This window comes from Telmatherina bonti (assembly GCF_933228915.1).
Source record: "Telmatherina bonti genome assembly, chromosome: 14".
Taxonomy (NCBI): domain Eukaryota; kingdom Metazoa; phylum Chordata; class Actinopteri; order Atheriniformes; family Telmatherinidae; genus Telmatherina; species Telmatherina bonti.
The window spans coordinates 22,189,268-22,216,820 of record NC_136612.1 but is presented as its reverse complement, the minus strand read 5'-3'; the positions used below and the strand labels follow the sequence as shown (position 1 = coordinate 22,216,820).

Below are 27,553 nucleotides of genomic sequence, written 5' to 3'. Positions count from 1 at the left end.
TGATAGATAATTCACTTGGAAGACACTGGTTATTGAAGACTGAAAAAGGGGTGTTTACTGTTTACAAAGATAAGCATTTTGTCTGTAAGGTATTTGGGAGAAGAGGTCGAAGTCCGTAGATGAATGAGGTGAAGATGTCTTTGCTGTCCAGCAGATGGCGCCTCATTCAAGGCCTGATGCGCCTTCACCAGTTCTGTTAAGCAGTTATCAGATATTTAATTTTTTATTTTTTTATTTTTGGTTATTATTTGTGGTAATTAATTATCTAAATAACGGATATCAGTTAAATTGAGGGCCATCATTTAAAGTTAACGGAGAACTGTAAAAATGTGTGTGTGCACGCGCTTATTGTTTTTTAATTTTAACAAGCTCAGATACCAGTTGGCCTACACATGCACTAAAATGGCTTACATTGCAAAATTGTTCCTTCTAGGTTGTTACATACTGAGCTTCACATTGCTTAACTGTGCTCTTCACTTATAATTAGCTTTGAACTGGTATCCTGGCTAAATGTCATGTTTTGCGATTTATAGTAAATAGTGAAAAATGTTTCATGCCTTGACTCCTGAGATGCTCTTCCTGACGACTTGTGAAGCATATACTCACTGAAGTTTGGAGAAATGTGCATCCTATGTTAATTTTCAACCCCACATAGAAAATCTAGTTAGCTGAACCAGCTTGACTGGAAGTGACTTTGTGGGAAACCAGTTTCTCTCACAACAGTGTGTATTTGGACTTGATGTGTTTGGATGGTGTTCCAAGTTTGATTTTCTTTTTACTTTTTATTAGATGCCACATTAAGAGGTAATGAGGTTCTTAGCATTGTGATTATTTTGATCTGGATTTGCCTGTAAAGGAGATTGCCTGTTTGATTTGGCTCTGTTGTTTGCTTGTTGGCGGGGATACAAGCTTGATTATTTTTTCTTTTTAGCCATTAGGATCAGGCTTTTATACCCCAGTCAGCACAATATAATATTACAACCACTGGCAGGTAACCTAAGTAACACTGCTAACCCTTTCTTTAAGTGTTTATTGTGAACACATGCATCCTGGCATTCACATGTTGGCCATACGCTTGCTACTAAATGCCACTGAATGTAACAGCTCTCCCCTACAGTGAAATCATCTACCAGGGGTTCAGCGTTTAGTCACTGGTTAGAAGGCGCACAAATAATTTGACAAAAGGAAACTAAGGTGCTGTACACCTAAAGATTCCACATATGATTGATGGCATATGTGGGAACGAATCCCAGTGCACAAGGATCCCCATCTCACACATTTCCTCTCCCTAGGCGTTTGTTATTAATGGTACAGTACTAGAAATGCTCCATACCATCATATGTTCTTTAGCCTCTCTCTGATATGTGTGTTTGAGGTATTTGTGGGACCAGTTTAATGTTAAGTGGCATGTTATGACATATTTTTCTGCCTCATTTGCATTTTTCAAATTTGATGATGCAAAGGAGAAAAGTGAACTTTCCCCCCAAATGAATGGTTAATTGTTGTGTGCTTTACTTCTTGGTTTTAAGCCTAAAACATAACTTGTTGGTTTTTTGCTCAGTCCAGACTCCAGACGACAGAGATGAATTGCAGAGTCGGGTGTACACAAATCGCCAGCTGGCAGAATTTTTGGAATAAAAAGCTGTTGCATTATGCACCATGACATCCTAAATAACGCAGTTTCAGTTTTGTACTTTGTACACTGATGAAAAAGTGGAAAAAAACAAAAACTGTGGAACCAATGTAATAACCTTTTCCTGTTTGCATTTGTGTAATAATGTAGTTTAAACCACTATGGCAATCTTGCAACACTTTATAGACTTTTTACCTCTCTCTGTGCTCCAAGATGTTGCTGTTGAAGATTTATAGGATGTCGAAAAAAAAACATTTAAAATGTTTGATTATCTTCTAAACATGCAACGGAAAGCACTGTCCAGCGAACTGATAAAAAAAAAATTAAAACAATAAATAATATGCTGCGACTGAAATGTACAAGATCATTTTTTGTTGTTAATGGCAGATGTGCTACAGTTCGTCCTGAGGCCCCTCCAGGGGCCCAGCATCAACCGAAAGAACAGTGTGAGTCCTGTCAGCAGCAGACTGGTTTTTGTTGGGGCAGCCTGCTTTCCTCCAATAGATTCAAACTGTGCGCCCTGACCGACAATAGAGGGCCTGAGTGGGAGGATCAGCTCGGGAGCGATCCTTCTGGCTTTGTTACGCCTGGGAAGCCATTTTGGAAATCTGCTTCTTGTGCCGTAGCAGTATCAGTCACTGGCTGCTTCCAAACTTTTCAGTCTTTTCTTTAAGGAAACCCGGCTCTGCATCAGAGGGTGCGCAGTAATTATCAACCTCCAGGCATCCGTGCGGCGGGATGCAGGCAGAAGTTTGCTCACCTCGCGGGGTTGTATTGCGCGGATCTTGTTGCTTTGGATTACGCTTTTAAAGGAATAAAAACATCCATGGAGCCAAACCACGCGGGCAAGTTGACATTCTGCTATGAATAACAGCACGAAGCAGCTGCAGTTTCAAGCTGTGATTCAACATTTGCGTTAAATATGGAGTCATTTCGTCCTTGCTGTTCTCCTATACCAACAACTATTTTGACAGCGAACACAATCTCGGGCCTTATTTTTTCAGAGTAATTTTGCACTAATCTCCTTATAATGTCCATTATTAAACGTATAGACTTATTTTGAGGGGGAACAAGTGCCCTTCTTTCCCTTTCTGTATTGGTTTCGGTTGAATGAACGTGTTTGAGAGCAGATCGGGACCGTGCGTCGTTGCTGGAGCCTCAAGTCAGCATGAGTGACGGCGTCTAAATACATCTAGCTCTAAATTTAGCTTGGGGTAACATGAGATTGTGACGGGGCTTACATGATATTAGGCCGTTCTGTCTGCTGTTTATAGTGAAGGTAAATACACGTCCCTGTATTTAATCGGCACCAGTCTGCAGTATAGTTTTGACAGCAGGCGGCCCAGTGTCGGGACTCAGCTGTTTGCGTGTTCGTCGCAGGTGGTTTGCGTAAAGGAGGCAGCAACATAGACGTGTGATATGAGGTGAACTACAGTGCTGTGGGAAAGCTGTCTTTGTGTCGCAGACTTTAACTGCAGCAGGATGCTTTCATGCTCTGTGTTTTTGTTCAACCTGTCTGTCGATGGATGAGCTCATCGTTAGAAAAGCAGTCATCACGCTGCAGGAGGTTGCTGGTAAATTCCGGAGTACCCACGTCCAAAGCCATTCACTATTCACTGGCTGAGTTGACATGTAGAGGGAGGGGAGGAGGGGGAAAAAAACTAATCCTGGCTGAGTTTAAGTAGTTCCTTAGCTTTTGAGTATTTGTTTCCTCTTATCCATCTCTTTGGCTGGAGACTTGGATGCGGATTTGATTAAGATTATGAGTTAGTGGTGGATTTTGTCCTAAGCTATTAATTTATTGCACTGCTCTGCTTACAGACTTTTTAATCATTGTGTTGATTGAATTGTGGAATAGTAGTTTGAGCTGGATTTTTCCTGATGAGGTTGGTAGTCACATGGATAGAGTGGTATGCAGCTCTTTACTACCTTGATCTGACCAGTCACTTGTAAGCAGATGGCACAAATGCATTTATTGTCATAGAAAAGTCAATTTATACCTTTTTATATGAATGCAAAGCTAATGTGTGCTCAGTTATTAGTAAATAAATCTTGAATTACATTCAGATATGTTAGAAAAGTCCTAATATTCAGCAGTGTTCACCGAGATTGAACCATATTTGCCTCACACAAAGTGTTTTGGCCACGCTGAATATTCTTATTGATGTGATTGCTTGTACAAAAGTTGTAGAAAGCTTTGACAAAACTGTACCAGAAGATTGAATATACACACTGTTAAAACCATTAGATCAGGCCTGATTTATTGCAAGACGGCGTTATGAGGTGGGTGGCGGGCTGGTTGTTGGGTGTATGTCACAGAAGTGTAGTATTTGCACAGCCTGTTCACATAAAGCAGGTTTCACTGTGGCTCAACCCTCAGGCCAGCTGCTTCCCGCCCATTGCTTCAGGATCTGCCCCACCCCTCTGCTGTTTTACTCTGTTTCATAATACCAAGCTTACTCGAGCAGTCAGTGTTGGACTAGCTGTCTTGGTGGGTAGTCTACTTAATACAAATGGAAAGAGGATCGTCATTCTCTGTCCCGTCTCTACCAGGCTTTTCTCTCAGCTGAAGCCTGTTTTCTGACCAGAGGAGAAGAGACAAGTCATTCATTACAGCTTCGCCGGTGACCATAGCCTCCGTCAGCTACAGCCAGTATGCAGGAAGAGGTCGGCCAACTCTTCTCCACAGTATCACTGTTGTGTTCCCATAGAGGAGGGATGTCCAGTAGCACTCATTAGTCTGCCCTGTCCTTTCCTACAGGGGTGTGCAGCATAGCAGTAGCAGGTGGTGTGTTTATTTTGAATGCAGGCTAGTAAATGTGAGGGGGAAATTTGGGGGGCAGAAGCAGGGAGTTTTTTTGTGTTTTGCTGTTTTCAGTATGAAGATTCAGTTCTCATTTTGGTCTTAGTGTGGTTCGACATGGCAAAACTTGAGCTCATTTGCAAAACAGTTTACTTGCGAGAGACAGACTGAACAAAACACTGCATGGTTTTGTGTGTGTGTGTGTGTGTGTGTGTGTGTGTGTGTGAATGTGTTTGGAAAGTTATCCTGCTCCTGAAATGCCATCTGTGACTAAAGGAGTTCTATGCCTTGGATCCTAACTCTTTCAGTCTAAGCAAAGAAGAATGACCATGGATTTTTCCCAGCTGCACATGTATACACCTCCACAGTGTGCTCCAGAGAACACCGGCTATACTTACTCTCTCAGGTGAGCCCTCGGTGCTGCGCTGCGCTATGCTGGCTGCAGCATCAAACATTCAGGTCATGATGGCATTTCTGTGACATGGTGTGTGTCATTTGTGATGCCCCAGAGCACAGAGAATTTATTTCGACCAGAGCAAAGTTGTTCCAAAGAACAGTTTTAAAGCTTTCAAAGTGTTTCTTTATATTCCATTTTCTCTTGTTTCTGTTTTTTTTTTTTTTTTGTTTGTTTGTTTTTTTTTTAAGATCAGTGAGAATTTAGTCCTGCTGCTAGCTTTCATAATGATATAATATGATGATAAATCAGGCACTATTTTCCATTTTATTTGCATTATGACATTTAAGTCAAATTTGGTATGTCTGTGCACCTTATTGGGTCTGCGGTCATACCTTTTGTTTCCACTTTTGTGCATGCTTCCGTTTAGCCTTTTGTGATTATTAGGTGTAGTGAATCCACTGTGTATAGTTATTAATGTTCAGCTTGCTTTGATGTTTCTTTCTTCCAATTTAAAGCTGCAATTAAACAGATCTTTGGCTTTTTTTTTTTTTTATCAAATAGAGATGCTGTGCTTTCTTAACATGAGTTTTTTTTCTAAGCATCTTCATATATATGTAGTGGTTGAGGTTTTGGATGAGTCAGTCTCACAATTCAGTTAGGTTGTGGGTTTGTGTGCTCTTTGGGGAATTGGGAAGCCTTTTGCATGGTTAAAACTGAGCCCATATCCAAGCTTTATCAACACATCTTGGCTTCTCACTTCTTTTGTCAAATCATGTGAATATTAACAAACCATTGGTTGGAATTCCTGTAGCTCCAGTCTTCTTTTTTTTTTTTAAGCAGACATGTCCCCCAAACACATTCTTTCTTGAGGTGCTCTTCTTTTAAAGAATACGCTTGAGGTGTGGTCAGGACCTCTGCAAGAAGGTCTGTGCATGTGCAGGAATGTTGTTGTCTTCAGATGTGTCACCACTGAGGTTGGCAGCTGTCAGACCAGAGGAAAGGCATTTGGGTGTGTAGATGTAGGTTGGGAAATGAAATATTACCTGATGCAGTGCTCACTTACTGGCTTTTGGGCAAAGAAGAGTGATTGCCTGGCTTTTTAGGAGCAGATGCCTCCCATCTCTTCAGGGAAGATATGAAAGACTTGTAAAAAATCGAGTCTCAACAAAGACCTCATCAGTTTTACTGCTGTGTCTTGTGGAAAAGTGCAAACTCCAGAGATTCAAAACTTGCAGCTTTTCCCACCCAAGTCTAAAGGTAGACTTAAAGTAACTTTGTGTTTTATTGTGGGACAGTTGTCATCTGTTGTTATAACACTGTAAATGGGAGTGCATTGACCCACAGTGGGAATCAGCTCTGTCCCTTCATAATGACAACTAGAAAAGTAGGTGTGAGACTGTAGTTGATGCTGAATTAAAATTTAAAAAGTAAAAATAATTAAATGTTGTTGTGGTTTCGGGCCAGCTGGATTTCATTGCGGGCGGAATGATATGTGAGATCCAGCTTTTGTTGCAAGAATTACGAGTCACTCTCAGGACTGAGGCAAAGAAAGATAAAAGCACAAAAGCTTGTTGGACACACACACACCCCCCCCGGAGTCTGGCAGGTAGACTGAGAGGCTCGGACCAGCTAATCGTGTTCCTTTGAATTCAGTCAGCTGAGTAGCTATTAATGAACCTCGTTACAACTGTGGCTCTGATCCCAGGATTAGACTAATAGTTTATGCTTCCTTGCAAACCAGGTAAGAGATCTGTTTTTTTTTTGTTTTGTTTGTTTTTGTTTTATTGAATTGGCACCTGAAGCTGAGAGACCGATCATGCTCAGCTCTCATGAGTATCAAACCTGCTGAATTGATCTGCTCAACTAAATTCCGCCACATGTCCGTCTATTAGTTTAAATTCCAAAGAGCTTAACAGTATGTCCTCCTGTAGCTGAATGTGCTCAGATTGTCTGTCTTTGTGTGCGCATGTGTGTGCACACATGGTCTGCTGTTAGTAACACAGCAGTGCAGAGACGGACAGAGTCAGGTGACAGAAACGGTTGGCGCATCTGTTGTCAAAACTCAAAGGAGCAACGACAAGTTTTGTAGCACTGACCAGGCCGAGAGGGAGAGCAAGCCCCTCCAATCATGCTCTGTTTCTGCCAGAGAAAGAGAGAGCAGTTGCACGGACCACCAACGTTGTGTTGAAGAAAATACCTTCCAAACTGGATGCTTAAGCCTACAAAGTTTTCTTTAGTGAACTTGAAGACATCAGCTTTACTCCTGCACTGCATGGTGTCTCTTTCACACTGACTTTATTTGAGCTTTATGTAGGAAACAAGAAGATTGACATATATATTATTTGAAAGAATATTTTGTGTGTGTGTGTGTGTGTGTGTGTGTGTGTGTGTGTGTGTGTATATATAATATACTAAAAGTATAAGAAGTTGCACTAAAGGTTTCTTTGAAAAGGTAATCTCATCTTTCTGCCTCATGTCTGAAATGACACAGCAAGCTTTCAGTTTAAGCAAAGCAAGTTTAATTGTATAGCACAGTGCAGCAACAGGGCGATTTAAAGTGCTTTACTTCTGCTTATTTTCTAATGATTTAATGTCTAATTTAAAATAAAGAAATTCTAATGTTCTATTAAAACATGTTCAAGTTGGTAAACAATTAAGAAAGATGGACTTTTAAATAAAATCTGTTTAGATGCAGCTGTGAACGGGGGTCTTAAAATGTTCAGGAGTATTTCAGCTGATCTGAGGCTTACTGGGAGTTCCAGTGCAGCAAAGAAGCTGAATGTAGCTTCTCCATTTCTGCTCTTCTGACTATGGGAACTGATAAAAGACAGGATATAGATGACCTGGGGGGTCTGGTAGGTTTATACTGGGTAAAGAGGTCACTGATATAATTTGGTTGAAAACCATTCAGATCTTTATAGACCAGCAACAGAACATTAAAGGCTGTCCTGTGACACACAGGCAGCCAGTTTAAGCCCTCAGAACTGGACTGATGTGGTCCAGGGGATCATTTCTTATAACTGAATATTTTTATTTAAGTCAGTAAATTGAATAGTGATAAAATTATCCCATTAATCCCTCTATGGGGCTCTTTTTCAGACAAACTCATGTGACTGTTCTGATTGGCTTAAATAAATATGACTGTAATAAAGCAAAGATGTAAAATATTTTAATTTCTTTCATTATTCATTCCAGACTGGTTGAGTAAATAATAAAAGTACATAGAAATAATTTTCATACACATTGTATATATGTTTTATAATAAAAAAAATGCACATATCTTTTTTTATTCATATGGTCTGTTGGGACCTCATTAATGGAAGATAGTCTGATGGCCGCCAGAGGGAAGGAGTTGTGATAAAACACACACATTCAGGGTGTAGCAAGCTTTTTGTTTTTTTTAATCGGTTGTTAAATTCTTGCGGCTTAAGAGAGAAAAAAGAATGCTGCAGTAATTTGAGGCTTTGTGAGTGAGAATGTCGCTTCCCCACCTCCAGACTACACCCATACACCAGTGAAAGTAGGTGTGTGCTCAGCGGTGAGTTGACTCACAGCCTTCATATTTTATGATGGTAAAAGTGGGTCAGTGGGGCTGGGGTATCTGGTTGGTGTCTTTTCTTTTTTTTCCGTTTTAAGACACTCCACAACTCGGGGCAGCAACTGTGGTCGAGGACCAGTGTCCTGCAGGTATGGGATGTTTCCCTGTTGTAACACACCTGGTTTGTATAAAATGGATCTCCTAGTGCTTGTTAAGCTCTGCACAAGTCTGTTAACAACCTGTTCGTCTGTATCGGGTGTGTTGCTGCAGGGAAACAAATATCCAATACCTGCACAACACCGGGCCTCGAGGACAGGAGTTGCTGATCCCGGCCAGAAGCGATTGGCAGACTGCAACAGTTCTCGGTGTATTTTCTCCTTAAGATCTGCAGATTTTGCAAATGCAAGCATTTTAACTCCTTCAGCTCAGCGCTGACTGAGACTACTTGACTGTTAAGTATTAAAAAGAAAAATGCAAGAATATATAAAATTGACTTTTGAGGAAGACTTCTCTTCTCCGAGGTAGAAGAATTGTACCTGAGAGTCGTGTCCTGCCATGTGAGATTTGTTCATGCGGTTGAGAGCCCTGAGGGCCAGCTGGGCTGTTGTTCACACTGCTGTCAGTTGTGTTCACATGCACTCCGAGTCCGTTTCAGCACATGCACCAACTAGTCAAGTGCTGCTGAAATGACAGCAGCTGGGTTTTAGAGTTTATCTTTCCTCTTTTTTTGTGTGTGTTCATCACTGACCTACCAAATGAAAATATAAACTCTCCTTTCATGCTCCCTGGATGATGTTATTGTTTATGTTCTTCCTGTCTAATGTCCATGTCCAGCTACTAATCATTCTCTGTAAAGCCAGGAAGCCGTTCAGAGTGATCTCCACAGCAACCACAACTACACGTAACAGCCCGCTGCAGTGCTCTGGCTTGGTGGGTGAGGACACCACAGATAGAGCGGGGCAGGAGGGAAATGCTGTCTGTGGGAGGGAAAATGAGGTTGGTGAGGATTGAGCCTTATCGCAGAGCCAAATCCTTCCCACCCAGAGATGGTTGGATGGAAATATGAAGACTTGCTGTTTGGGTTCACAGTTGCTGGCTGCTGGTAAATGTAGAGGAGAGGACTTTCTCCACTCAGTAATGTTGTATGTGGGAAACAGGGAGGAAGTCGGTGTTTGGGCTCTGATGTATTTTTAGCTCCAATAAGCTGTTCAGTTTTCCAAACACTGGACATTCAAATAGTTTTCAGAGTGTAAATGTCAGACAGAACTCTGATAGTTTCTCATAATGCTACAGTGTTTAAATCAAACTGCAACTTCATAGCTGTCCGAAGTATTTTGCTGAGATTAATTTAACCTATGAAGATTTATTTGGGATCTTGAATTCCCTTATACTCTTGTACTGAGAGAACATGTCACAAATTGTATCCAGGACCCTGTTACTGACTCAAAGAAGTTATTACATGTGCAAAGCTTTGTTGCATGCAAAAGCCTGGGCATTGTCTTACTGCAGACATTTCGTTTGCCCCATGCAGGGGCTGAATGCTGTATTTTAGCTGTGAATTTAGCAGGATTTTACATCTAAAATGTTTCTTCAGAAAAAAAAAGAGATTTTCTGCTGTGTTTACTTCTTTACTTGAGGTAAAAAACTTTCTGGCAAGCTTTTGTAACCACGCTTGTGGTTTTGATCCTGATTTTTACAGCCCGTATGGTTCTAATAATGTAAGATAGGTATGTGCCTGTTTCACAAATGGTAGCTAGAGTTTATGGGGGATGTGTGTTTTTATTTTAGCTCACTGCAGCAACAAACTGACAACTTAGAGCTTCAGCTTATGTCTTATATTAATCAATAACGTAATTGATGAGTATTTATTGAGTCAGGGTATGAGCAAGAGTGCATCTTGACATGTTGAGCCTTTATGGTGTGATACTTTTAGAGAGACATGGTTCCTGAACTGTTTCCTTGAAATCATTTTTGCATACAATATGCAAAGCAGACTGTACGTTGGCAGGCGCCAATAGGCCCAACGCGGCACTAGAACTGTACACTAACATGATGCAATAGCACAGGACTTACTTTTTTGACACAGATGAATCTGCCTTTTTTTTTTATCTCTGGATACAGGAAATGAAATAATTAACCTGTGTTGCCCCGCTTGTCATGGCGGCAGCTGTGAACCACGCTGCCGTCTCCAGAGGACATTATCTTGAAGAGCTGGTTAGAATCAAGTTGCTGCGTTTGCCCTGTAGGCAGATACTTTGTCAATGATGCATATACGCTTATTATGTCAGATGAATGACTGTAATCCGGTCGCTCAATCTGAAGACTGTCTGGAGGATCTGGTCCCTTTCCAGTTCTGCATGCACACCGTGAAGTAATGCAACTGATTTTGAATATTACTTGAATGCTGTTGGTAGAAGTAAAGTGAGCGTCGTCTGTCTGCTACTGTCTTCATTTTTAACTTTTGTGATGGTGTTAAAAACAGAATAAACAAACAAATGAAAAAACTCAACTTACTTTTAATTGGATTGTTTCCTGACCAGCAGGTAAAACCCAACTATACTCAAATCAGTGCAGTGGAAGACGTCGAACCTAAATTTATCTGTTTATCATTTAATTGGTTCACAGATTTGAATATAATAAGAATGTCACTCTGAAGGTCATCTGAACCGAAGTCGTTGGCTACCGTATATATTGTCTGCCGTATTGTGAAATGTAATACCAGTACCCCACATAGTCATTCCCATCATGAGCCATCATGTCTGATAACTAGTTGGAACACAAAAAAACGAGTGAAGTACAGAAAGTTTGCTGTGCCCACAGAGTGTGGGTAGAAAATCAAAGCTTTAGTGTTATGTAATATCAGATTCCAGGAAGCTTAGTGTTCACTTGGAAGTGTATTCTTCGTACTGCATGTCAGTTGCTTTATCTGCATCTTCATCTCATCTCTGAAACCATGTCCATCTCTTATTTATATCACTCATGTGGGTCATGGTGGGAACCGTCTGGGAGAGAGACACCGATCAATCTGGAGAGCCAGTCCATGAGAAGAGTTTGTAAACTGAGCATAACAGGCAGAGATCAACATTTTGGTTTTAAGTATTAGAAAAATCAGTTAAGAGGTGGCGGCTACCGCCCTGTAGGGGGCAGATGGATTGATGGGATTTTAAAAAATGAAAATGTGACTGCAGGCTACACAGACAGACGTGTTTGTTTCCTTTCTCATATACCCTGTTCTGTGTTCACTCTATAGGAACGCTGTGACGTTCGGCTCCCTAGTTTATAATCTTCTCCCTGATAAACTGAGTATGGTGACATTTTACATGGACAGATAAGGTGCCCCGCTCCTGGCTGCTGCCTCAGCCTGTCCTGCCTGTTGTGTTATATGTTTTAGTCTTGGACTGGTTGTACTGGAAGGCATTTTATTATGCCAGGATGCCTTATACAATAAAATTGTATACTGATTACCTGAAAATAACTTTTGTAGCTCAGGATTTGGCATTGAAACATTTGACATTCTGTAGCTTTCACTGCAGACCAGACTGTCTGGATTAACTGCTCTTAGACTCATTTGGCCTTCTGGGATAAAGATGTGTCCAAGTTGTCCAACAGATTTACAAAAGCAAAGTCCCCTCTGCACCACAGCTCTTTTTCAGTATCTGAATTTCAAATTTGGAGATGGGCAATGATGTCGATGTTATGACAAACATATTCTGCCTGTATACCCTGCTTTCCTGTTTTAAGGCATGGGGAAGCACATGATCTAGAACTAACACCCACCACCAGGAAGTCCAGGAAAAGAGAGTGATTTTCATGCATTTGAATGTTTATTGTAGAATTTTTGGCTATTTATCTTAAAGAGAAGCTACAAAGGATGATTAACTGAGATGAGAGATAAGAGCAGGAAGCTTTCAAAGTTTAAAGATGGCCGAGACATTTGAAACATCCTGGAGAACCTAGATGGGAAGTTGCACTGAATGGTGCCATTGTGCATTACATCCAACTATATCCAGACTAACTGGTGCTGCGTGTGTTTTTATTCATCATTTCTTCTTGGTGACAAAATGTTAACCTGTAGGTATTTAATACCAGGAGAAGGATTTCCCACAAAGAATAAGACAATTAAAAAGAGATAAACAACTGTTTAGTTATCATGATAAATGATGCACTTCCTTGCAACACTTCTTGCAAAACGCTTCGCAGTAGGAGGTCAATTCCAGACCAACACAGACCAACAACCTGTCCTGGTGGTGTTTTAAGAGAGAGGCCAGTTGGTTCAGCAGACAGCAGGCAGACCTAGGATGAAAGCACATAATTGGCTCACGCTGGGAGTGCGTAATCCTCAGGTTTTAGAGGTAGAGGAAGATACCAATAGCAAACAGAAAAATGCATATTCATTGTCCTCCTTTTGTCTTTTGTCCCGTGATCAGGACCGTAGTTGACCGGATCTGTGTGCCAGTGCCATAAACTCAGTCTCTCTTGTGTAAACACTGAAGCTGATGAGAAATTTCCGTATCAGAAACAAATCAGTCTTAAAGCAAAAGTTTTATGATGACTTGTGTAAATTACAATTATTATTAATGGCTTATAAAAATGTATAACAATGGCTTTTATAAGTGTTTACATTTTTTTTTTTTCGTTCTTTCTTTTGCCTTCTTGTTGCAGACTAATCATAGCTGAATGTTGGCCTTCGGTTAGAGTGCATAGTCAGCCAAGTGGGCGTGGGTCTGTGAGTCACAGTTCGGCATGGCAAAGAACACTCATGGTGATGTTTTCACTTACCATTTGTTTTGGATTGCATTGAGTGGAATCTTTTTTTTTTTTCTTTCACTCTACTTGCCTATATGGGGATGTTTACTGACAATATTTGTCCATTTTTACTTTAAGAGACACACTGTGCGTGTTCTTTTGTGTTCTTTTGTGCTGTTTTCTCTTTCCCTGATGAATGAGTCATTTCCTGTCAGGAAGACTACCCGTTGTGGACAATAACTGTGTCACAGCTCTATAAGAGTTCTGTTTGTTTTCATCTAAGAAAAAAAGAGGATCTCTGAGGTTGTCTTGTTGAAGATGAGGTACAAACATCAGGAACAACATTCTTTTCAGTATTTTGCAGCTTTGGCTTCAGGCATGTTTGTTCCTAAGTGGATTTCAGTGCAGTGCTGTGTCTTCCACAGTCTAGTTTTTTTTTAATCTGCAAAGGTTTCTAACTTCCCCCACTTTTTCTTCGTCCCTCCTCTCTCCCTCCCATTTCAGTTCCAGCTACTCCACTGCAGCATTAGAGTTTGAGAAGGAGCACCAGATTGGTCCAGTGTACGAGTCTCCCAGGATGTCTCGACGTAGCCTGCGTCTGCAGGGCAGTGCAAGTCAGCATGGCAGCGAGAGCCTGGCGGACTTTTCCCAGAACCACAGCGGTTACATCAGCACCAGAAGAGAGACACGGTGAGTGCGACATGCTTTCTGTCTGATTACAGCAAGCTTGTTTAACAGCTTATGTATCTCATTTTATATACTTTTACTTTCTGAGTTTGCCCCTCAGACTCCAACAAAAGCCCGCATCCTGGGTATTTGTGAGTTGTGTTATGCCTTCCTGGGACACTTTTCCAAGGGACACCACAATGCAAACATGGTTTATTAGAGCTTAGGACATGCATAAGTACATGATTGTGTCTTCTTTTTGTGATATTTCTTATATCTTATCTCATTTGAATTCACTAATTATGAAAAAAATAAATAAAATAAAACATATAACACAAACACTACATTGTAGAGATTGCTAAATATATACAGGAGGTATGATTAGTAGTAAAATTAATTAAAGTCAGCTGGTTTAGAAGTATAAAATGTAATTATTAAATTTAGTATTGATACATTTGTGTAAGGGGGGAAATTGGGACAGCATGATGTTGGAGGAAAATAAATGATTAATTTAATTTTCGGTCGGGATATAGATTTGGAAGAATTACAGGAAAATAAAGGAATGAGCCAAATTAATGTAGAAAGACTTATCAAATGAGTTAATCGCTTTAGATCATGAGGACAGTTGTAGATGAGTGCAGCTTTCTTACCCAGACTGTGCTTTCTTATGTAACAACCTTGTATTGTTTAAGTGTGATGTTTCAGTAAAAACCAGCATGTCTTGGTTGAATATTAATAATACTCTGGTATGTACCTTTGCTGTCCCAGGACGTTACGGAGCAGAAAGCAGCAGTCAGCTTCCAGCTCTCTGTCTTTATCTCTGAGCCAAGTTGCCACACCGAGGCAAACCCTGTCCTTCTCAGCCGTCAGCACCCCGATCGACAACAGCAGCGAACTTCAGGATGGCAACGCAGCATCTGATGCCTCGCAGCTAACCTCCACCTACGACAAGTCTTACTTGAGACGACGCACACTCACCACAACCACCACCACTACGACTGTGGATGGACACTGGGGTCAGTTGAAAAATAGTTCTTTCACTAAAACACGTGTGTCTCCTTTTAGGCTGCATCACAAAGCAGGTTAACATTATTCTCCTACTTTGGGTTATTGATCTCTGTTTTACACCAGTTGAAGACTGGAGACAGGAAAATTTCTTCCAGTCTTCAATCTTAATGATCAACTGGTTTATATTAACCATCAAATATCAGCACTGTAGAGTTTATTCTGTTTTACAAGAAAACAGTTGGTTTGCAGAGGAATTAGTACTCATGTCCAATGATTTCCAACATGTTAGGTGTGACACAGGAATGCACTGCTGTTTGTTTTTACTATTTTTCCACTACAGTTTCAGAATGAGTCATTGTACTATATACTGTACTTATAATCTGTTATTGCCAAAGAGTCTAATGCTTTAATAGGTTAACAAAATCATGGGTTATTCGATAGAATGTGTGAAATTAGCTGTACCTGCTTGTACAGTATCCGTAGACTGTCAGTGTTACACCTTTTATCATTGATTTGAACCATTTTCTGTTGTGTTTCTAAATGTGTGGCTTTAATATGTGTGTTTTCCATCTGCCCTTAGGACAGAGTTCCAGTCACAGCGCATCGGGTGTCAACGGTGATGCCAGCACGTCGAAGTCCCACACTTTGCTCGCTAACGGTTACATCTGCAAAGACTGCTCTTTACACTCTCAGACAACAGACTCTTATAGCACAGGGTCATCATCATCTCAAGCTGCTGAACTCTCCACTGATGCCCTCTCTTCCTCATCTTCACCCATCACCAGTATATACACCAGAGACAGGAGTCGGAGGAATAAGTCAGGTGAGAAAAGTCTCGGGCTGGCCTGAAATTTACTCTTGTTTTTCTTGTCAAAGTCGTCTCACTGATTTTACTTTTTTTTTTTTTAGCTGGAAAGTTAATGGTCAGTTAGACCAATCATATGACAATGTGCAAGTAATTTTCAGTGGTGTCTTTCTCCAGGTGTCCTGATGTCAGTGTCTAACACGTGTCTGCGCTACAGCAAACAAGCCCTGGCCCCCATAGTGTCCCTAGTCAGCCTTCTCTTCAACAGTGTGATTTGGCTCAGTTCAAGGGCCAAGAGCCCAACAGGAAAAGGTACACAAGCTGCGATAGTATGTTCATCCTTCATCCATTATTCACACTTTTCTGTGCCTGGTTTGAGAGAGACCGTGGTCATGAGGGTAACTGACTCCAGGAGCCCTCAGAGATTTGTTTTACTCATTTGGAAACTCATCGCTACTTGATTTCTGTTGACCAGCTTTGTCATCATCACTGTTTTTGTATTCATCTTTTTTGTGTGTATGTGTGTTTATTTTCCTGTTGTTTGACTTGATATAGTTTCAGGTTTTCTTCACAGGGTTTGTTTGGAGATTTCTCCGTAACAAGCTTTACTTCCTTTTTCTCCTGTCACCAGTGTCTCTTAGTTGCTTTTCATTTACAACCATGAACAAAGTTTGCATTTCAACTAACCACAAGTTTATGGGCCAATGTGTCACCAGGTGTCCTAGCATCCTTTTCCAACTCAGTGAGACAAGTGACGTCCTCCAGTCTGTCCAAACTGTGGCTGTTTAAGCAAGCCACACTCCACAGGATGATGGGTGACAGGGCTAAATGCTATGAAGGACAAGGTACCTACGATTGTTGCAGGGGGAAAAGATTAACAGTCACAATTCCTGGCATGTTCGACCGCCATGATAATCTTTCTTTCCTCTATTAAGATCTGGTTTGAAGCCTCGTATTTTCTGTGCTACTGAAGTCTCAAGACCTCTTTATTTTCTATATTTTCTATTTCTGAAATAAGAAGTATACTAGAAACAAAATAAGAAACCAAATATGACTTCAGACTGCTTAACCCTTTCATGCACAGTGGCCATATAGTGGACACCTATTTACAAGCTTTTTTTCTGAGGATGGTATTTTTGTAAATAAACCACTTTAGTTGTTGTTAGTGAGTCATTCAATATGTTTCCACTCAATGGAGAACAAATAAATATATGATATAATTGAACAAAATGTAATTAGGCAAGTTTGCCTTTGCAATGAATAGGAAAAGAAAATGATACAGCTTTATTCAGCTTTAATTTATAGAAAATTTACATAATATAATTATGATTATATATATTTTTTTTATAAATGTTTTATAGAATACATTAAAATAAATCATAAATCATGGTAAATTCTTAATATCACTAATAAACAAAAAATGTTGCATATGTCTGTAGCGGTAAAATACTGTATTTAAAGAAATATTGCATTGTTTTTTATCAATTCATACGTGAAAGGGTTAATTGTCAGGACACTTTAATCTCTTGTTAAATGAGATTGTGGGAGAATATATTTACTTAAATCAACACACAGGCAGAAATAGGAAATCTCATAGACTCCCACCACTATGCAATATTCTGCGTTTTTCAAGTTCTTCATGAGTACGGCCATTTAAGTATAACGTTTTGGTTGCTTCAGTCGTTTGGCAGCAGTTTCATTAAAGGTGGAGTATGTAAGATTTTCAATATTTTCAAAATAAATTAACTAATAAAATAACTACAATCATAATTAGATAGTTTTTTGAACATGTAGGTTCCAGTCTGTCCATATTTGATGCGTTATTAAATTACAAGTTTAATTAATGACAAATGACAAAAAGCACTTTTTTTTTTTTTTTACTGGTAGGCAAACATTTAAGAAGGGTCTTTGTCATTGATTATACTTGTAATTTAACACCACATCAAATATGGATAGACTGGAACCTACATGTTTAAAAAAAAAACTATCTAATTATGATTGTAGTTATTTTTTTAGTTAGTATATTTTGAAAATATTGAAAATCTTACATACTCCACCTTTAAGGTCAGTTTTCTAGTATACTACTGATGTTAGCGGGTTGATTCCACAGCTGCACCGTTCTGGTTTTCTGGTTAAAGGCTTTCACTACATCTTTTTTATTCTTAGGACCAGCAGCTGCTGTGTCTCCACTGTTCTTCTGCTCTCATTGTCTTCATGAAGATCTGTATTCATCTGTCATCACTGATGCCGTCTGCATTTTCTCATCTTCATCATCTGCCCTTTCTTCATCCATCATGTCCCCTCTTTTCTTTTCTTTTTTTTAATCCAAACATCTGTTGTATGTGTGTTTCAGCTCACTCAAGTTTCTGTGGAAGCATGAACGTGAAAGATCTGGTGACTGAAGATGCCTCACATCTTGATCTCAATGGTTCTCTTTGTAAGAACACACACAAACCAGTGGGACATGCTCTCTTTTCTGTAGTTTTCTCATACGTTACCGTGAATGACAAAGTCATTGACATGCGTGACCCATGTGAGAGTCACTGGGCGGAGGTTGCGTGAGCTGCTTTAACTAGACGGCGACCTGTTGACCGTTCCGAGTGGCAGATGCTTCTATCAGCCAAGTTCATTCCCCAGACCTACTTCACATTTTCCCACTCAACACTTATCACTCTAAATTATTAAAATGACTCTGGAAATTGAAAGCAAGCTAAAATGGGATGTTTGCTTTCAGCAAGTTAAAACTTGCAGAAGAAATAGGAATCAAATATCAGAAGTGAGATAGACATGTGAGGTCAAAGGACTTAAGACTGGACCTTTGAAACTGGGAACAATAGGGTTCAGAAAGTTTTTTTTTTCTTCTTTTTTTTTTTAATCCTTTTTCCATGATGCTTTGCATGTCGTATCATTGCCAAATTTACGTTTGATGTGTGTTTTGCTTTGCATTTGGAAAAAAAAAAGTTTATTCTTTTGTTAAACTTGTGCTTTTATTGTTTTAATTTTTTTTTTTATGTACATATAATTTATTGTATTTTTATTGGTATTATTGCTAATTTGCTCATCCTTGTGTTTGTGCACTCTGATTGCCCGCTATCCATCATTTTGGTTAACACAGGTGATGACTGTAAAGGGAAGCAGTACTCTGAGACACACACCGTCCTCCTCACACAGTCCTCCAGGTCACAACGCCTGGTTGGGGCACTGTGGAGCATCCTAGCTTATGCAGGTTAAATAACGCTTAATAACTCTCTTAGTGCTGATCAAACCCTGTTAAAAATACTTTTTGCATGTGTTTAAAAGCCACTTTGAAACTGTGGCCACTTTTATTAAATATGTCTGAATATTTTTCTTCTTCTCATTTTTTGCTCCAGGTTACTGCCTCCTGCAGCCAGCTTACTGTGTGGTCAGAGCAGGCAGGGCGGTGGGCTCAGGCGTTGGCACGGGAACACAGAAACTGCTGTCCTCCTTCTGGATGCTCCTGGCAGCTCCAGGTTAATGTCAATTTTTCTCTTCATCTTTGTAGAAAAGCACAACAGTTTTGGTCTAATTGTCTTCTGTTTCTCTGTACATGTTCTTCATATTCACTCTGCTGGCCCAGTGAAAGCAGGGAAGGGTCTGCTGTGGTTCCTTGCGAGAGGGTGGTACCAGCTTGTGTCTCTCATGTCTCTCCTCAACGTTTTCTTTCTGACACAGTAAGATCTTTCACCTCTTCATCCATAAACCCTTCCCAGTGCTACAGAGGAACAAATTCTACATTTTTTTAAACAGTAACACTAACATTCACATTTAATGGGCGATCTATAATAATAATGATGAGAATAATAGTATGTTAGACATACTCTTGCTGTGTGAATCGAAGAGCTTTTATATCCAGTTATCTTATGGGCTTTTTGGAGCTTTGCATCCATTTTCATTTGTTCCGCCTCACTGTTCTGTTTTTTTTCTCATCAATTTAATATCAGTGTTTCCAGCTGTGCCACAATACAAAACCAAGCTGTGGACAGTATGGTTTCTTTCTTTCAGAAGTTGAAAAAAATTATAAACACGAGTAAGAAAATAATATTTTAGCTTGCATTTTGTTTGTGATTAAACAAACACAGGGATCCAGATGAATGTTGTTGCTCTGTTGCTTCTCAATGTGTGAAAATGCTCAGGTTTTATCCAGCAAAGGAGTCCTGTGACTTCAGCATGGGGAAATGATGTCACTGTCTTGTTTCCAATCTCCACAACAGAGCAGTTCTCAGAAGATTTTTGTGCAGTTACTGAAATTCAGAGCATTTCATATAATGTCACGAAAATTCAGAATGAATTTAGTTTCAGTAAAGGCTAATTGTTTGACACAACATTTTTTTTTTATCCATACATTTTCATTACTCTTAAAAAGGAATTTCATCATTTTGGTCTGAACATTTATGATTTCACTCTGACCAGCATGTGTTTGTGTTTCAGATGCCTTCCCAAACTCTGGAAGCTCCTGTTGCTCCTTTTGCCCTTTTTACTCCTCCTTGGTGAGTTTGTGAAGCCCACTAACTCTAGTGAGAAGAGAAAAATCTTTGAGCGTTAGAACCAGCACACATCCCCAGAGTCTGCTGCAAATCCAGCAGCAGATTCAGGTCAGACTCTTCAGGGCTCGTCTGCTCACATGTTCCTTCTCACGCAGCAAAACACAAACACTATTAATCCTTTAATTCGCTGAAGTACTCAGCATTTAAACTCCCATCCTGTATATATTGAATTTCTTATATATATATATATATATATATATATATATATATATATATATATATATATATATAAAATATTTTTTATTTTATTTTATTTTTTTTTAAATTTTGGATCTTTGGTTGTATCTATGTATGTTAATAAATGTAAAATGTTTTACCAAAGTTTAACCTCAATATGTCTGTCTGTGTGCAGCTTTATGGTTATGGGGTCCGTCCACTGCTACCTTCCTAGCATACCTCCCCGCCATAAACCTAACCGAGTGGCGTCCTGCATCTCCCATCACCTACTTCTCTAACTTGGTGGCTGTTCCAGCGTCTGACCCTGCACCAGAGTCTCCAGTGGAGCCAGCTTCAGCCATCCCAGTCTCACAGCAAACAGTAAGAAGCACTAACCTGGTTTCTAGATGGCTGACTGAGGATTATAGTTTTCATTTGAACCCCCTTTTCTTTGACATTAATACTTGTTTTCCTGCTCAGCCAATCCTTCCACCTGTGGCGGTCTCCGGTTTGGACTTGGAGCGTCTTGAACGTTTGGAGCACCAGTTAGCTCTGCTATGGGAGCAAGTCAAACAAGGTGACCAGAAGCAGGAGCTGCGTCATGGTGATATTCTTGGTTTGTACAACACCCTGAGGGAGCAGCTCCACACCCAGACAGATAGGGAGAGCCTGGGAGTGTGGGTGTCCTCCCTGCTGGAGCAGCGACTCGGCATGTTGCGAGGAGAGCTGGAGCAAGAAAACACACACAGAGCACAGGTAGGCAGACTGGGATAGAAACGTGTTCCTGACAGTGCTGGTTTACAATGAGGGACATTTTCCTGAGGAAATTTTATTAACTTTTTTTTTTTTTTGTAATTTGACCTTTTTTTGTTGTTTTTCAGACCGTGGAAAAACAGAAACAGCAACAACAGAGTCAGGCGGCCCGTCTAGCTGACTTAGAAGTGTTGTTAAATGCTTTGTCTGCAAAAACTGAGGTAGGTGTGTGTGTGTGGGGGGGGGGGGGGGGGGGGGGGGGGGGGGGTGGCAGTGGCAGAGTCACTGCATTTTCACTGAACTAACATATGACCAGATCTAATTTGTAAAAACCATTTAAGTAAATCATTATCTTGATCAAGATACTTTCTATAGACTATGACATGATCTGCTTTTTTTTTTTATCAGTAGTTTTTTTCTGAAGGATACAAAGACAAATTTAGAATTTATTTTACTCTGCCTGGTTAATATGTTTATTGTAGGAGGTGCAGCAGCAGTACGAGCATGAGAAGAAGGAAAGAGAGAAGGAAGATGTTGCATCTGAAACTGAAACAAGTGCTCTAAGGTACTTTAGCAAAGACAAATAAATCAGCCTTCAATCTTTCAGTAAGCTCTTCAGTTTTATAGCCATTCACATGTATATTGTCTTCACTCAGCGTTGGTGTGAAGCAGGAGGACCATGATGCTTTGCTAGCAGAGGTGCAGAGACTTGAGGCAGAGCTGAGTAGGATCAGACAGGACCTACAGGGCGTCACTGGATGCAAGGGCAAGTGTGAGCAGCTGGACACCCTGCAGGAAACGGCAAGTTTCAAACTTCTTGTTAGTCGCTCTGCCTTCACTGTTGTCTTTTACTAAATCAACACTTGGAATTTTTTATTTATCATTTTTCTGTTCTATCCCTCAGATATCAGCCCAGGTGTCTTCACAAGTGCGGAAAGAGCTGCAGGCTCTTTTCTTTGGTAGTGGAGAGTCGAAGGAGCAGCAGGGTGAGGTGCCGGAGTCTCTGGTCCACTGGCTGTCCCAGCGCTATGTCAGCACACCCGACCTGCAGGCTGCGCTGGCTGCATTGGAGCTGAGCATCCTGAAAAACATTTCACTGCAGCTGGAGGTCAGCCGGGCCCAGACCCTCGGCGAAGCAAAATCCCAAACCACCACCATAGTTGAGACAATAACCGGGACTGTCCAGCACACGTCTGCTGCAGAGGGTCTGACAGAAGAGGTAACACACATGGGCTTGCTACTGTTAACATTAAAGGAAAAAAAGGAAATACTAGTTTGCCATGTGTTGGGGCTCTTAATTGACTTCATTTTGTTTTCTGCCACCCAGCAAGTGAAGCTGATCGTCTCAAACGCTCTGAAGCTGTACTCGCAGGACCGAACAGGCCTGGTGGACTACGCCCTGGAGTCTGGAGGTAAGAAGGGAGTCCTGTCCACCCTGAGCCTTTATACAGGTCAGCAGGTAACCCTGTAGTGCTTTAAAGAGATTAGCAGGCTAGTTGTTCCATAACTCCATATTTAATATGTTACGCAATAAGGGTGAAGGCTTTAGCAAGCTTAAGGACAGCAAGGTATTAACAGCAACGGCTCAGCTCTGTTGTCAGTTAATGCTGTCTGCTGACCAGTGTGTGATGGTGGTTTTGCAGTTTGGATGTGTATTAGAACATCACAGCGATACTTGTCATCAGATAATACTCTTTGAAGCTTGTGAAGGGACTGTTGGTTAACAATTCGACAAAGCAACCTCAACCTGCTATCTGACTTGGAAATTAACCAATTTTGTTTGTTTTGTTTCCTTCCATTCCCCGTTCATAAGCACTTCAATGACTTTTGTTTGTTTCTTTAAGCCAACATGCAGACAGCTATTTAGTTTTTCCTGACGTTTCAGTGTATTGTTCTGATTAATCGCTACAACCTCAGGCTTAAGTTGTGATTAAACACAAATCAAAATCAGTCTCATGTAGAAGGAGCTCATGAATGGTTTATTAAAAAAAAAAAAAAAAAAAAGTTTGTTTACAAAATAAACTGGTTAGGTTAAGGAGGAGATTTTTGCAAACTAGGTGATTGTTGTTTAAAGGGGTGCTATTATGGTATTTGGAGTTTTCTGAGCTTTCTACAGTGTTACAGTGTTGAATCCTCATCAGACATGTGAACGGCACCGTTTTTTATCACCTAAACGGATGTTTGAGTTTGAGTTCCAGCACGCTCTCCGTTCAGTTTCCATGGCGACGGAAAACGTGTCGTTTTAGAGAGTTTTTTCTACTTCGCAATCCTTGTGACGTCCCGGGGGATAAGGTTCGGTGATTGGTTACCTTCTACTGGTTAACAAGGGCATGTACAAATACATCAGGCGAGTGGAAAACGTCGGATAAAGTTATTTCCAACGATGGCTGATGAGTTTACCAAAGAGAGACATCCTGCTGCATTCGTTGCTGTGGGTTGCTGTTTTCCACTCGTTTTCAGGGTCTGATTCAGGTTCCAACATGTAGGGCTGTATGCTATGGGTTGACATTGTATTTTGTTTTTTTATTGAGTTCATATCAGCCTAATCCTTCTGTTTATGAGATGTTACAATGATGGCGAAAGCAGGTGCGGTGCGCGCTCCCGACGTAGCGCGGTGGCGGGAGGCGGGGCTTAATGCGGAAGAGTCTCAATCCACTCGTTTTGCCCGCAGGCTGATCTGACAGCCTACGGAGAGGGTCGGTCTGAAGTAAATAAAGCGATTTGTGACAATAACTCGATCAATCCCAGCCCTTCTGGTCTCAGAAATAAAAATAAATTAGCCTGAAATGCACATAATAGTTCCACTTTAATTTTCAGAACGTGTCATTTTCTGTCAGTGGAAAGGTCTTAATTTGACCTTATTTTGTCATGTATGCTCATCAGTGTATATTTTCTATCTGTATAAAGCACTGCAAAAATGATCAATTGGATAAGGTTGCTGTTTTGTAATCGATATTTGTGGCATTTTCAGGTGGCAGCATCCTCAGCACCCGCTGCTCTGAAACATATGAAACCAAGACAGCCCTCATGAGTCTGTTTGGTCTACCGCTGTGGTACTTCTCCCAGTCTCCACGTGTTGTCATTCAGGTGAGCCTCATCATTAGATACCCAGAGATAGAAATTCCATCGGTGATGGAAGGGTGTAAGATTGTCAGGAGAGCTACAGCTAGTGAGCATCACACATATTTAATAATGACTGGTATATAAATATAAATGCTAATTCTTAAAGTCTTGGCTTTATTTTATTCAATTATTAATCTCCTTCACTTCTCTGTCAGCCTGATGTGTATCCCGGTAACTGCTGGGCATTTAAAGGTTCTCAGGGTTACCTGGTGATCAGGTTGTCCCTGAGAATCCTGCCCACATCCTTTTGTGTGGAGCACATTCCCAAAGTCTTGTCACCAACTGGAAACATCACCAGCGCACCTCGCAACTTCACAGTCTATGTAAGAAATCCTCACAAACAGCCACTCCAGACACTTGTCAGTTAAGTTCAGTCTTAATTGCAAAAACATTTTTTTTCCCCCCATTGATGTTTACGTTTAGGGTCTAGACGATGAGTACCAAGAAGAAGGAAAGCTCCTGGGACACTACACCTATGAGGAGGATGGAGAGTCACTGCAAACCTTCCCTGTCAAGGTAAATTTGGAGGCACTTTCTAGAAGCTTGAAGCCGCTTTACTTTCTGTCAGCATTCGCTCAATATGTCCTGTCTTACCTTTTCAGGAGGACAATGACAAGGCCTTCCAGATCATCGAGGTGCGAGTGTTGTCTAACTGGGGTCACCCAGAATATACCTGCCTGTACCGCTTCAGAGTCCACGGAGAACCACACCCTCAGTGAACCAGCTATCCCCAGATACACTAAGAGCGATACATCCTATCTGTACATATCTGTCACCGGCTTCATTTCTTCAGAGGGGACTCGGCAAGTGTGGACGTTTTGTATGAAAGCCATGAAGACACAAGTTGTGGACAGTGAAAGGAAAGTGCTCAGACTGAATGATGAACGAGTGTTCTTATGTCGACAGAGGGACTAGAAAGTTTGTATCTGGACTGTAAAGGATTGCAGAGAAATGGAACCACAGAAGAAGTGTAGTCTTAGTCCCTTCTCATTGCACTGAATCTGCCCACGAGGGCGCCAGACTCCTGAGTGGAGAAATTCATCCCCTTTTTAGGCACCTTCCACTTCTACAGGAAGGTAAACACCTGAAATAGGGGTCACAAATTCATCTTTACCATTTCTCACTGCATCTCAGCCTGATTTGCTTTTTATCTTTAACTTTTAAACTTTTTCAAAGTTCACCATTTTTTTAGGATCCAAACCACTGAACCTTTCCCTGAGATGCTGTACAGGAGTTTCATTCTTATCTTGTCAACTGCAGCTGATCGATTTTGGCACTCGGCATGTCTGATCTCACCATGGGCCATTGGCTTCATGTTTTCACTTAACCATAAGACTTCTGTTTTTTAAAAAAAATATTTTTAAGAATTAAACATGCTGCCTATGGACAAGCTCTGAAGGTTTGCTTATGTGAGGGCTTGATGCAAATTTCCTTTAATCCCACTGCGACACTATAAAACCACTGATGTGAACTCTGTTTGAAGCCTCAAGACTTAAGGAATCATGCTAGCATTTGACTCCTGATCCATACATGCTTCATGGATTCAAAAAGCATCCTTCCAGAAGATTTGAGTCTCATGCCTGGATCTCTGATTACAGTCCAATGTGTAAGGCTGGAAAATGCATTTTCCTGTAGACAAGAGTGCGCTTTTGTCATGTCTCTCCCTTTGGCTCAGTTAATTTGCCATCACATGGGCTCTCACTACTCTAAGGAATGTAACATGTATATTTCATTGTTGATAGTTGATCCTTTATAATATCTACTTTTTATCAGTGTTGCTTTATAAGAAAAAAAACTGTCATTGTTATTATAATTATTATAATTGCATTATTATTTCTGCTGTTACTCATTGTGTTCTGCTTTCTGTTTTGTTTTGTGGGTTGTCTTTCGGAGGATGCACTGCAACAACTTGTTAGACATGGATTTGTGGCACACGTCTTCATAATTTGTTCAAAAAGGGGGGTGTATATGCAATTTTGGTTGCAACTATGAATCACTCTAAAATGTTGTAAAAAAAATGTTTCGTTCACAATCTTATTTATTAACAAGTCAATTAGTGGTTGCGAGATATGAGTAACTGCGTTGTATATTTTGTCAAAAGCTGTTCAGTGCATTTTGATTTTTTTTTTTTTTTTTTTTTTAAGATAAATTGCTATTTTTGTTCAGTCATAAGATGACTAAACTGCTTTGGAATATATTCCAATAAAGACTTTAATTTTGATTATATTCTCCAGAAATCATGGTTTAAGTACTATATGGTGATGGTGGGGAGATTGCTGTAGTGAGATGGTCTTGAGTTACATGTTTATAGCCAGCTTTCAATTTTAACACTACTGTCTGACATTGGACTATCTATCTCTGTATCTCCATCTATATGCTGAGGTATGTAGATAGGCTTTTTGTGTGTTTAACATGTTTTTATGGAAATAAGTGATTTACTAAATGTTTGAGAAAAATATCCAGTGAACATATTATGTATTGTGGACAAACAAGATGCTAATCATGGGTCTCGATAACAAAATAATACTGAGGTTTTTTTTTTTTTTTTTTTTTTTTTAAATGCATGCATAAGGAGAGCTGTCGTACAGATCCACAAGCCATCTGAATGCAGACTCTGATCACAGGAGAAGAGTTTACCCTTTTATAGATCAAAGGAGATGGGTATTTGTTAACAGAGGTCTATGGTTCAGGCTGGAGGTGAAATGAATTGAGGGGCCTCAAGAATGTCAACTTTATATCTACAGAGTTCGGGGACACACAAGGAATATTTCAGGTGGGGGGGGGGAGTAACTGAAGAGTTGTCTTTTGTCTTCTGGGTGCAAACGGTGTCCAGTGTCTGCCATTTGCTGGTGTCTTTGGTTAATTCTGAGTTGTCAATTGACTGCAGAAACAATGGCATAACTTTTCTATGTTTTCTCAGACACAAGCATTTCTCTAAACTAAATCCATGTTTATAATTAGAAATTAAATTAAAGAATTGAATTTCCTCCACAACGGAAACAATATACCACTACATTTGAGAAGAAAATGGTACTGCATTATTGCATAAATTAAAAACAAAAAAATACTAGGAAGAGGGTTCGGTGAAGACAAAGAATTTACTGACCCAGCTGAGATTGATAAAAAAAAAAAAAAATGAAATTTTAAGCAAAAACTAGCTAGGTTTTTTTTTTTTTTTTTTTCTTTTTTTTTTTTAATTATTTATATCTATGAACTATACCAGCGGTGGGCAACTCCAGTCCTCAAGGGCTGCAGTCCTGCAAGTGTTGGGTCTTTCCCTGTTGTAACACACCTGACACCTCAGACTTAATTAGCAGACTAGTCCAGAACTGCGGCCCGCGAGCGCTGGAGTTGTCCATC

At 40.3% G+C, this 27,553-nt stretch overlaps 1 protein-coding gene across 5 annotated transcripts; it reads left to right on the top strand.

Moving 5' to 3' along the window:
- The first annotated feature begins 2,279 nt into the window (after positions 1 to 2,279).
- sun1b (Sad1 and UNC84 domain containing 1b) lies at positions 2,280 to 26,433 on the top strand. Of its 5 annotated transcripts, none has more exons than XM_079252807.1 (22): positions 2,280 to 2,478; positions 4,745 to 4,842; positions 13,622 to 13,807; positions 14,552 to 14,799; positions 15,372 to 15,614; positions 15,774 to 15,908; positions 17,950 to 18,033; positions 18,712 to 18,822; positions 18,968 to 19,087; positions 19,195 to 19,288; positions 20,046 to 20,104; positions 20,514 to 20,698; positions 20,798 to 21,073; positions 21,199 to 21,303; positions 21,556 to 21,635; positions 21,727 to 21,871; positions 21,975 to 22,289; positions 22,398 to 22,482; positions 24,042 to 24,157; positions 24,349 to 24,516; positions 24,617 to 24,709; positions 24,796 to 26,433. In XM_079252807.1, the coding sequence occupies exons 2-22, from the start codon at positions 4,760 to 4,762 to the stop codon at positions 24,910 to 24,912; spliced, it is 3,048 nt and encodes a 1,015-aa protein (XP_079108933.1). In that variant the 5' UTR covers positions 2,280 to 2,478; positions 4,745 to 4,759; the 3' UTR covers positions 24,913 to 26,433. The 5 variants fall into 5 exon arrangements, with proteins under 5 accessions (XP_079108933.1, XP_079108932.1, XP_079108931.1 ...); XM_079252806.1 differs by lacking the exon at positions 2,280 to 2,478 and adding an exon at positions 4,130 to 4,300 and having other exon boundaries at positions 21,199 to 21,291; positions 21,553 to 21,635; XM_079252805.1 differs by lacking the exon at positions 2,280 to 2,478 and adding an exon at positions 4,130 to 4,300.
- The last annotated feature ends 1,120 nt before the right edge of the window (positions 26,434 to 27,553 follow it).